Here is an 11975-nt window from a genome sequence, read left to right as displayed (position 1 = left end):
TGTCTGTCAAAATAAAAGTCCCTCAACTAAAATCATGTCTGCATAAAAGTTTCTAATCTAGCAGGTGTGAAAACTGTGCTATTTTGTTAATTAGATATGCTAAAAGTGGAAAGAAATACTGGTGTAAAACTATGGCATATCAGGACTAAATAACATTTTTATTCATATGGGTCACTAATCTATTTGTCTATATTGTCAGATTATGTTTATTATACATTAAGATTGAGGGAAATAAATCTATGGCACAGCAGAACTACAGAACAACGTTTTTCGTATGGGTCAGTCATGTGGGATTGCATTTATAATATTAGATGTGCGGGAAATACTGCACTGACTCTTGAGATAAGGGACAAAACATGTTTAAAATCGGAGCTTTTATTTTTTAATACTTAATTAATTTGAAATGTATATATTTGTAGACAAAGGTCTCAGATAACGAACGATGTAAGGGAACAGGTTTTTATAAAAACGCTTTTTTTTTTTTTTTTTCTGAAAATTGACATTTATTCACTTCATAACTTGCATCTTACTGTCATCTGTGTCAACTCCGGCAGACACACCAAAAAGCGTGCTATTTTAATTTGATTCATCCAACAAGTGTAAAATCTTAAATGATCTAATAATATTGTTCAGTAAAGGAGTTAAAATACATTCAATATATATATATATATATATATATATATATATATATATATATATATATATATATATATATATATATATATACATATATATACATATCCCACAATTTTAACAGAAATTATAATAATGAGAATGACAGAGTTGACAAGTTGAAGCTGTGACCGCAGAGACTTATACATTGTTTGTTTAAAATATGAAAAGTATAAAACGTACCAGACCACGTGTCCTACTGTTGCATCCACCATGAGCAGGAAGTGGGAAAGGGGTACTCGGAGTTAAAGCTGATCAGGACATTTTCTGATTTATTCAGGATAAAAACAATTTTTTGTTTTTTTTTGAGTTGACGCAAAGTGAGAACAAGACTTTGATAGGCAGTTTTTTTATGGAAAATATCATTTAAAGTTTTCTTAATGTATTGTTTGATATCTTACAGATCCCTACCTTTCATTTTATATTTATATTTATGAATTTGTTGCATTTTTAAACACTTTGTTTAGCAGTTTAACATTGTGACAGGTTACATTACACTTCCAAGTATAGAGCATGCATTTTTTAAAAATTAGAATGAAATTATTTTAAAATATAAGTTTATAAAAAATGCCCGAGTATACACAGTTCCTTTAGATTTAACTTTTCCAGTATTTTTATTGTTATGACTTTCTTGATTTTTAAAATAAAGATGACTTTTGTATGTAAGACATGTTTTATCCCATATCTCATGAATCTGTGACTGGTAGACATATGACACAAAAGAACTACAGATCAATATTTATTTTATATGGGACAATAATGTGTTTTTCTCCTATTGTTGGCCTGTATTGTCAGATAGTATATATATATATATATATATATATATATATATATATATATACACTGGCAGCCAAAAGTTTGGAATAATGTACAGGTTTTGCTCTTATGGAAAGATATTGTGATATAATATGGCATTCAACTGATCACAATGTATAGTCAGGACATTAATAACGTGAAAAATTATTATTACAATTTAAAAAAAAAAATAAAAAAATCAGAACTTCTTAAACTACTTCAAAGTGTTCTCATCAAAAAATCCTCCATGTGCAGCAATGACAGCTTTGCAGATCCTTGGCATAGTGAATTGGTGGGTTTTTGTTAAATGTGAGCTAAAATCATCACAATTAAAAGAACCAAAGACTTAAACTACTTCAGTCTGTGTGCATTGAATTTATTTAATACACGAGTTTCACAATTTGAGTTGAATTACTGAAATAAATTAACTTTTCCACGACATTCTAATTTATTGAGATGCACCTGTATATATACACACTATATTGCCAAAATTATTCGCTCATCTGCCTTTAGACGCATATGAACTTAAGTGACATCCCATTCTTAATCCATAGGGTTTAATATGACGTCGGCCCACCCTTTGCAGCTATAACAGCTTCAACTCTTCTGGGAAGGCTTTCCACAAGGTTTAGGAGTGTGTTTATGGGAATTTTTGACCATTCTTCTAGAAGCGCATTTGTGAGGTCAGACACTGATGTTGGACGAGAAGGCCTGGCTCGCAGTCTTCGCTCTAATTCATCCCAAAGGTGCTCTATCGGGTTGAGGTCAGGACTCTGTGCAGGCCAGTCAAGTTCTTCCACACCAAACTCGCTCATCCATGTCTTTATGGACCTTGCTTTGTGTACTGGTGCACAGTCATGTTGGAACAGGAAGGGGCCATCCCCAAACTGTTCCCACAAAGTTGGGAGCATGGAATTGTCCAAAATCTCTTGGTATGCTGAAGCATTCAGAGTTCCTTTCACTGGAACTAAGAGGCCAAGCCCAGCTCCTGAAAAACAACCCCACACCATAATCCCCCCTCCACCAAACTTCACAGTTGGCACAATGCAGTCAGACAAGTACCGTTCTCCTGGCAACTACCAAACCCAGACTCGTCCATCAGATTGCCAGATGGAGAAGCGTGATTCGTCACTCCAGAGAACACGTCTCCACTGCTCTAGAGTCCAGTGGTGGCGTGCTTTACACCACTGCATCCGACGCTTTGCATTGCACTTGGTGATGTATGGCTTGGATGCAGCTGCTCGGCCATGGAAACCCATTCCATGAAGCTCTCTATGCACTGTTCTTACATTTTAATTTCAATGTACAGTCAGCTATTTGACTTAATAATGTAATCTAAAACATTTTCTGGCATAAGTTCAGTAATAGTTTTTTAAGTGCAATCCTTCAGACAATTAGAGAGAGTTTAAGACATATTAAATGGTAATTCTGCAATAAGGTTCTATTTGTTTACATTTGTTAACTAAATGAATTACCATGAACTAAAAATTAACAATAGTTTTACAGCATTTATTCATCTTAATGTTAATTTTAACATATTCTAATACAAATGCTGTATATGTTAATGCTAGTTAATGTATTATGAACTTGAATTATTATTTTTTTTTAAGCTAACATTAACAAAGATTAAGGAATGCTGTAAAAAATATATTGTTTATTGTTAGTTCATGATACCTAATGCATTAACTAATGTCAATGAATGGACCCTTTTTGTAAAGTGTTACCATAAAAATACAGTATGTATAATAAGATCAAATGTACTGCAATTAGCGAAACCAAATCATGAAAAAGATTACCAAAAACATTTGAGCAAAGACCATTTTTATGTGTTTAAGTGTAAAAAATTCAAACATTATAGCATTATTCCATAGGCATATTGGAATATTCAGTATTCGTAAAATACACTCAAAGGTTTTATTTGGCCAATTTTATTTTTTATTGTATTTTTTTTTTTTTTTTTTCTGATTAACACTTTTTATTGATTCACAAAATTGACAAAGAAAAGCAAAACATATATTCACAGAATCAACATTTAACCCCCACTATTACCCCTCCCAATCCCCAACCCCACCCTAACCCTCAGCAAACATTTCTGTGGTCACATATGAGTAGACACACACACAAAAAGAAAGAAAAATATATATAAAAAATAAATAATAATAATCACATACATTTAAAACTATACTTCTCTCTCCACTGCCCCTCCTTGAGAGCCTCCAAGAAGGCCAAATAGCTGCCCCATTTCCTATCAAATGAATCTAAATTTCCCAGCCTTCTACATGACATTTCCTCGAATGCCGCCACCCTCCCCATCTCTGTGCACCACTCTTGAAATGAGGGCCCTCTAGCCAACTTCCATCCCCTTAGAACAATCTGTCTGCCGATATAACACTGGCTAGGACCCAATTTTTTATGTGTTTATTATTTGGCCTATTTTTAAGATTTACACATTTCAATTTCATAACAAAATTCAATCAAATTGAATTGTGTAATTTTTAACTAAATTAAATTAATAAAACAAAAACTACCACAGTACTTTCCTAAACACCTGTTTGTCACTATGAACTGGAAATTTTCCTGTTCCATGAGATCTTTGTGTGTTGTGTCTAAAGGTTGATTTTGAGGCAATTTTATCTCATTTTTATTCTTTTTTATAATGTTGCAAATTTCTGTAGCTAATGAAAATCCCTGAAATTAACACATTTCTTTTGAGACAAAACACTTATTTATCATTTTCAGTTCTGTTTAAGGTCATTAAATAATAATAAAAAAAATGTAATAACTGTCCAATAAGTGTAAGGATAGTATTTGGGGTAAAAAGCTCCCCTGTTGCAGGGGCTAAAGGCCCCTATTAAACACATTGTTTTTCTTAAGTGGGGCGAATAGATTTGTTATGACAAATGTTCAAAGTGGGCTCACATTGACTCATCCAATCATAATAGAGATTCCTTTGTTTATAGAATACTTAAGATGTAATAAAATGTTAAATGTGTTTGAAATTAACAGGAAATGGTTGACTTTTTCTGAAGTAGTTATTTTGCGTAAGCATCATCTTAATTTGTTACTCAAAAAAAAAAAAAAAAAAAAAAAAAAAAGCATCTTGATGTCTCAAAATTATTTGCATTAATTGACAAATTGTGTCCTATAACTATTGCCCCGGTATCAACACAATATCATTTTAAATCCCCTAGGGCCTTTTACCCCACATGAACCCCATACTGAATTTTAATTGAATTATTACTTTTCACACAAATGATGTTGCTACATCAATTTAAAAAATAAATAAATAAATAAATAAATAAATAAATAAATACATTTACAAATTTGACCTTGATACATTTTGTGACCAGAAAAAAGCAAAATTTCCTTAAGGGGTGCCTTTAGCCCTGTTGTACCCTACGTTAAATTTGATGAAATATTGTTATGAAATTGAAATGCGTACATCTTACATTTATACATAGAGAGAGAGAGAGAGAGAGAGAGAGAGAGAGAGAGAGAGAGAGAGAGAGAGAGAGAGAGTGTAGGAGATATGTTCTTCTCTGTACGTCTTTGAAATGTATTTAAATGATATATAATGCTCTTCACCATTGTCATTCTCAAATATTAGACTTGTCTAATTGCCTGCACTCGCCTGTCTTATGTTTGTCACTTTGGTATCCCTCACGTGAGTGACATTTGTGCTGATATGCACATATGCAGTGCTTTTAAAGCAGAACTGTCATGGCCGAACTCTGCTGCTGATGTAGGACTGCGCATGTGCATCATTCTGCCAACAAGAGAGAAGGTCTGCAGTGGTATTTGATGTCAGTACACTCCCACCCACCAAACACGCACTGCACAAAGACTGGGTGACTCTGAAAAGAAGCCTCTCTTAATGTAAGTATTGCAGAATTTATCTGAGCCATTGCTTTTGTTTTCTGTGTGTGCTGTGATGAATTTAAGTCAACTGTGTGCAGAAATCTGACAATTATCCTTAACCAGTTTGCAGCACAGAATATGAGTCAGCTGACTGCTAACTCGGCTATGCTAAAACAAAATAGAATAGAATAGAATCGAATAGAACAAGTAACAACATTTATATTTAGTATCCAACTTATTTTGCAACGCGGAAGGAAGCAAGCGGTAGTTTTTCCTGTGTTTTCAACTGGGGATCGTGTTATCTGAGGATGTGCGCATCATAATGCTAATACGCCGGCGTCGTATGATACACGCACAAACACATTCAATAAAGCCATATGTAAGGGCATATTGCTGATTATAACATTTTATTTAATTGAGTTATAATAATAGGGGTGTTTATTGTCATCAGTGTTTCATTCAGTGATCTTACAATACTTCCTACAATAAAGTTTTGCACCTAAAGCACTGACACTGATTTACTAATGTGAATAATTTTAGCGAGGTTAAGATAGTTTTGTTTTTGATATTCCAGACACATTCAGTGTTAAACGGCGATAACTACGGCTTAGAAAATATTTTATAGTATTACTGTAAAAAACAGAAAGCTAATAATATTCTTCAAGCTTGTTTTCATTATTTTCACTCGATATTAAAGCCGTCGCAATGTGAGTTACCCCGGGAAGAGGTCCTCCTGTCGCAAGCGGTAAGTAAGGGACCGTGGAGAAAGTGCAATGTTCCCTTTTTTTTTTTTTAAATAGCTTGGTGTGTGAACTGCATGTCAAATATAAACCTTATTTCTGTAATAGCTTTTTTGTTAAAGGACATAGAGACACGAAATCAACGTCATTCAATAGAGTAGGAGAGTGCACAACTTTCTCAACCTTTCGTTTTACCCCTAGTGGTTGAATAGGGAACTGCACGCCCAAAATTAAGTTTCTTTTTGTAATGGCGCTTTTGTTGAAAAACAGTACATATAATATTATATATAATATTTTTCTCATAAGTGATTTAAAGATAGTTCACCGAAAAATGAAAATTCTGTAATTATTTACTCACCCTCATGTTTTTTTTCAAACCCGTAGAACATAAAAGGAGATGTTTGGCAGAATGTTCAATTTGAGTCACCATTTTCTTTCATTGTGGCTCCTATTTTAAGAGCGCAAGCACTAAGCGCAGCTTTAAGTCATTTGCGCAATGTCAGTGGGCATGGCCATGAAGTTTTAGGATTTTCGTGTGAGTATGCGCTAAGTCTAGGTACAAGTGGGTTTGGTGAAATTTTTCGCGCAAAGCGTTAATGGGCTGGGTCAAAAAAAACCGGCACCTTTTGCAGTGGCTTAAAAATCATTACGACAACAGGTGAAAAAATACCTTTACAAATTAGTTCATAAATACAATTGTAAATATAAACATAATAATAATAATTTAAAAATAAACCATGACCTATAGATAGTTTAACACAAATCGTCAGGGACATACTTTGATGTTGCACTGTAGTTTCAGAGTTTGTTCATGAACTTTATTAAAACCTGCTGTAGGAATCTCCTAACTGCAAATGCAGGAACTGAGTTTAGATTTTGCACTGAAAACAGACCTGCGTTTTACCTACTTCTCAGGAAAACAGCAAATTGCGCTTTGCACCACTTCATTAACATACAATACACCCACAAATAGCGCAAACACTCCCACTCACGGCCACTTGTGCTTTGCACTGGCACAAAAATTGCACTTAGAATTAGTGCGCTCACAAAAATTGGCTAAGATGTAGCGCACGGCATTGTGTGTTGCCCTATTTCTCTCCTTTCTCTCTTTCCAATTGTTACAGAGAAATCAGACATCTCTGCGATTTAACAAAACATGCCTGGAAACCTCTTAAAAAATCCAAATGGAGATGGTAAGCCACATATCTTTTGTTAACATCAAGATTTTACGTGAAATTATGGTTGTTTCTTCAACTTAGCTCACTTTTAGTCACTGTGGACTTCTAGAAAGTAAAATCTTGTTAAAATATGTTTTCTCACACTCACCAGTTTATTTAATTTGTCTTATAACATGTCCAGCAGTGCATGTACAGTACATGCATCACAGGAGATTTATGTAATTTTTGTCGGGTTTTTTTAATTAATTTTTTTATGAAAGTCATGAAAATTGCCACCACATTGACATTAAGGCACATCTCAAATTCTGTTTTGTGTTTAATAGATTTCAGCGGTGGAAATGACACAACTGTGGGACATTTTTTGAAAAATTGTTAGAAATGATTAAGTTCAGGCTTGAAACTCTGAATAACGTGAACAGATAGGTTCTTTGAACATGTAATCTGTTAGCCAATCAGTTCACATGGTGTAAACTGATAGGTCTTTTGACTTGTTATCGGAAAGCCAATCAACTTGTGTAGTCTCTCTTTGCCTAACATTTAAGTTTTCTCAGTTTGCAAGTAAGCCGGTTTTACTGCAGCGCACTGCAAGTTTTTTTTTCTCTGAAACCCTCCTCCTCCCCAGCTCCACTTGTCTAGATCTGCTACATGGGGATTGTATTTATGTCTAATTGTGCAGCTGCATGTCAAACTGTACATGTTTGATGCAGCATGTCTGGTGTTTATCTAACTGTGCAGCAGCATGTTCAGATAATTGACTCAGTGTGTCTGTGTATGTTAGCAGTAGCAAGTCTCTTTACTTACTCTGCAGCAGCAGCGTTGCAGATCCAGTCCACCAAGACCAGTATCCAATCAATATATCATACTCACATTAACATGCGAGTTGTCATGACTAAAATCATTGTCACACGATGAATATTAAAATTGCTTATATTTCACTACTTGTTTAGATTATAATAGTTTTAAACTTTTTTTTTTTTATCATTATTATTTTTATGGATTTTATAGTTATTGTAGTAGTTATTGAATAGTGAATACAAAACATCTGGGTCTTGGACAAGGCAAAACAATTGCAATCTATGCATAAAAGGCATATGAAAAGTACCAAAAATAAATGAAGGCCTGATGAAAAAGTTTCCAAGTCAGTTTTAATGTGACATTTATTTAAAAAAAAGAGCTGAAATTTGTTTATTTGGGGGGAAAAAATCCACCCTTAAAGGTGCACTCAGTAACTTTTGTGTTTTTTGTCATCTTGGTCATCTAATGACACCTAGTGGCGTGGATGCATTATCATTCAAACACAATAGTTTTCAGTTACAGATGCCAATGTATAAATGTACTATTCACAGTCAGCCATTATTAATTTAATCCATGAATGAAAGGATCTAAAAACGTGGTGGTTACTGAGATTAAGCGGGTAGAGTTCGGATGGTTATGTGATTCTAACATGGTAGCCCCCATGAGGGGACCCTCTCCATGTAGAATAAAACAGCATTTATAAGGTTACTGATATGAATGGAGTCTTCTTCTCTTGTGAGTGCTCATGATTTTATACATATGTTTCAACATTACAATTCATTTCTTTAGGGGTAAAATTTTTAATGAGCAAAAAATTACTAAGTGCACCTTTAAGAAAAGAAAATTGCACAAAGTCGAAGAAACACCCATATATGTCTAACGTAAAGTGTGTATTTTAGATGCAATTAGTGGTCCAAATTTTATTGAACCTTTTTGATTCTTTGCACTTTCTTTTAATAGCCCTGTGGTATAACAAATTAATTTTTAAAACTACAAATATTATACGCAGTCTGTAATATCACATGTATACCATATCAAACAGACTTTTGTAAAGAATACTTTGCTATATAAAAAGGTCTGACCCGTAAAATGCACCTTTAATAACTACAATTAAATAACTAAACTTCATGCATCTCATATGTTCTAATGTCTATCTTTTCTAGAGGATTTGGAACACTGGGAGTTGACAGAGAATGGAGGTGATCAGTGGAGGACTGATGACATGCCAGGAGATTGTGGACATTCATTCTGTGATGAATCTGTGACTAAATACTTCTGCACATCTTTTGAGTAAGATAGAATTAATCTACAGTAAATAATTAGACAAGGTTTTGGAAGATAAAATTAGTTGAGTTAAGAGATGCATGCAAAATTATTTTAGAAAATAATGTTATCAGGAACTGTTGTGTACTGGAATACAGTTTGTACTGTATTTGTGAAATATATGTGTGTCGATTAATTGATTGTGTGTGCGTGTCAGTGTCTAATTCTGTCCACTCTTCCAGGCCGTGTCTAAAGAGACAAGTGATTGACTTGATTGAAGAAGGTTTCGACCCTGAAACTCTAGATATTGCACAGCCAGCTGTGGATGTGGTGGACTGGTAAGCCCTTGCTAACTGTGATTTCTCTGTGTTTGTTTTGTCATGCTGTGTATTTAAATCAATACTGCCTAATTTATTTCGAATTTATGTGTGTAGGTACTGTAGCCGAATAGACTGTGGATGTATTTATAAGATTATTGTGACTTTGCTTGATGAAAACCAAGAGGTCATTGCTGAGTTTAAGCCTGATTGTGTGACACTGGACCCTGATACTGATGACTGCTCTTGGAAACAGGTGTGCTTTCCTGTGACCTCAGTGTCTTACATAGTATAAACCCAAATATTAAAGTCAACATGAAACAGCATTCACAACTTATTTACTTCCGTAAAGTGAAATATTTACATAAAAGAACATGTAGGACAGCACTTGATTTTATCCATCAGTAATGAATTGGATCAAAAAAGTGGTCTACACTCAAAAAAAAAACAGTTTGAATTCTCCTTTGTTCATATTACTCAAAAAATGCATGTAACCAAGTGAACTTAAAGCTTTACTTAATCTATTTGTGTTTTTAAAACATGAATATTTTTTGTTCTGCTAACTGAAACTGGGCAAGGAATTTCTAGTTCCCAGCATTTTTTTTGCATGGCACTCGATAGGGAGAGTAAATGTTAAAATTAAGATGTTATATAATGCGTCTTTGTGCAAGATCAATGTAAAGAGGGAGATTTGTTAGTGTTTGATGTTTTATGTTGACATTTACAAGATGCTCTGTTATGTTGGAGTTTTGGGTGAAGAGTGGAGCTTGAACTTATCTTGAGGACAGGAACATGTTGAGAATGTTAAAAATTGCTTCACTCATTAAGCATTTGCTATGCTAGTCACAGCATAGTGTTTCCCATTAGCATACATTTAGCATGTTAGCATTCACTGTACTAGCTAGTTTATAACTGAAAGTGTATTCGAGTTAATTAAACATGTCTAATTTAGGTTTATTCAATTCAATTAGGTTATACTACCTCTACTTGAAGTATATAAGTTGAGACTACATGGTAATATTAATTGAAGAAAACTCATGTCAAACACATGGAACCACTGTCCATGATGGAATCAAGTAGAGTTATTATAAGAGTGTATATGAAAATCAAATGGCTTGGTGACAACAGCTGAAAAAGTCGATTCAAAGGCAGAGCAAATTATATTTTGATGAAAAAGACAAAGATTTGTATTATTATTTTGGAATAACATGCAACAATGAATTGTTTACAATAAGATCGGACCTGTGTATTAAGAAAGTAAAAAGGATCGGTTTTGATTTTAAACATTTGGACTTTAAAATAAATCCAAATGCCTGAGATTTGGAGGAACCAATTGAAAAAAAATGTAGGTTATTATTCCACATTACTCGAGTGTTTGAAAGGATCTTCTTGATAAAGACTTTGTATTATCACTTCTTTTAAAGGTGAGCCACACATTTACAGACTACGGTCCTGGACTTCGGTACATCTCTTTCGAGCATGGCGGTCAAGACACCAAGTTCTGGCAAGGCTGGTTTGGGGTTCGAGTGACCGGGAGCTCTGTTACCATAAACCTCTAGAAACAAACACCAATCAGATGACAGAATGTTATTGATTGGCTGAAACTGACCAATCTTCTCCTAGAATCTTGCTTAAATTTGCACATAATTCTAATAACTTAATAAATGAGCTTTTCAAAAGTTACAGTAAACATGCAGCTTGACCTGAACCTGAAATGCTAGTCACTGAGAAAAAAAGAGCCTGATTTCACTATATTTTTAGCACTTGAGATGTTTAAGTTTTATTTCTATTTTTTTTCTGTGTATGTTAACACTTTACTACCTCTGTTTAATAATCTTCTGAAAACTAATACACAAGTTACAGTAAATTACATAATGCATTTCTTCTGAAGTTATGTGTGCAATAGATCTTCAGTCAGAATTAACTTAATAGATTCAGATTAAATGTTACATTGCTTGAATATTCTGCGAGAAAAACAAATATACTATGCAAAGGCACTTGCAACATGTTAGAAATATTAAAGAAATGAAAAATTATTCTCATCTCATTTAAGCTTTCTTTAAACAAGTTTAATATTCTATATATAGTTTTGCATTCATATTTTTGTGTTATTACAACATGACTGAAACCATGGCTATGTTACTGAATGACAGTGCGACTGACATGACAGCCTAGCGGGTCAATGTTTTCCCCTTTAAAGTGGCATGTTTAGCATGGAACGCAGTGGGGATCTTATTTTGAAAAACACCCTTCTACCAGCTGACTATTAATTGACTGTGTGATGCAGGAAAATAAAGGGATAGTTAATCCACAAAATAAATAAATAAAAAAATAGTTGAACTATCCCTTTTTGGCTC

The 11975-nt window shown here is 33.8% G+C and overlaps 1 protein-coding gene across 1 annotated transcript; it reads left to right on the top strand.

Moving 5' to 3' along the window:
* The first annotated feature begins 5207 nt into the window (after positions 1–5207).
* On the top strand, positions 5208–11654 carry fbxo2 (F-box protein 2). Its single transcript, XM_051675872.1, has 6 exons — positions 5208–5343; positions 7190–7258; positions 9202–9328; positions 9544–9639; positions 9736–9874; positions 11043–11654. The coding sequence occupies exons 2-6, from the start codon at positions 7222–7224 to the stop codon at positions 11175–11177; spliced, it is 534 nt and encodes a 177-aa protein (XP_051531832.1). The 5' UTR covers positions 5208–5343; positions 7190–7221; the 3' UTR covers positions 11178–11654.
* Positions 11655–11975: the final 321 nt, after the last annotated feature.

This window comes from Myxocyprinus asiaticus, chromosome 37, assembly GCF_019703515.2.
Source record: "Myxocyprinus asiaticus isolate MX2 ecotype Aquarium Trade chromosome 37, UBuf_Myxa_2, whole genome shotgun sequence".
NCBI classification, from domain to species: Eukaryota; Metazoa; Chordata; class Actinopteri; order Cypriniformes; family Catostomidae; genus Myxocyprinus; species Myxocyprinus asiaticus.
The sequence above is the reverse complement of the archived record's forward strand: the minus strand, read 5'-3'. Positions and strand labels throughout refer to the sequence as shown.

Excerpts from the sequence above, each read along its gene's own strand:
- fbxo2 (XM_051675872.1), top strand. The coding sequence starts at position 7,222 with ATGCCTGGAAACCTCTTAAAAAATCCAAATGGAGATG. Across the intron at positions 7,259-9,201 it reads AAAAAATCCAAATGGAGATG|AGGATTTGGAACACTGGGAG; the intron begins GTAAGCCACATA and ends TATCTTTTCTAG. Across the intron at positions 9,329-9,543 it reads TACTTCTGCACATCTTTTGA|GCCGTGTCTAAAGAGACAAG; the intron begins GTAAGATAGAAT and ends CCACTCTTCCAG.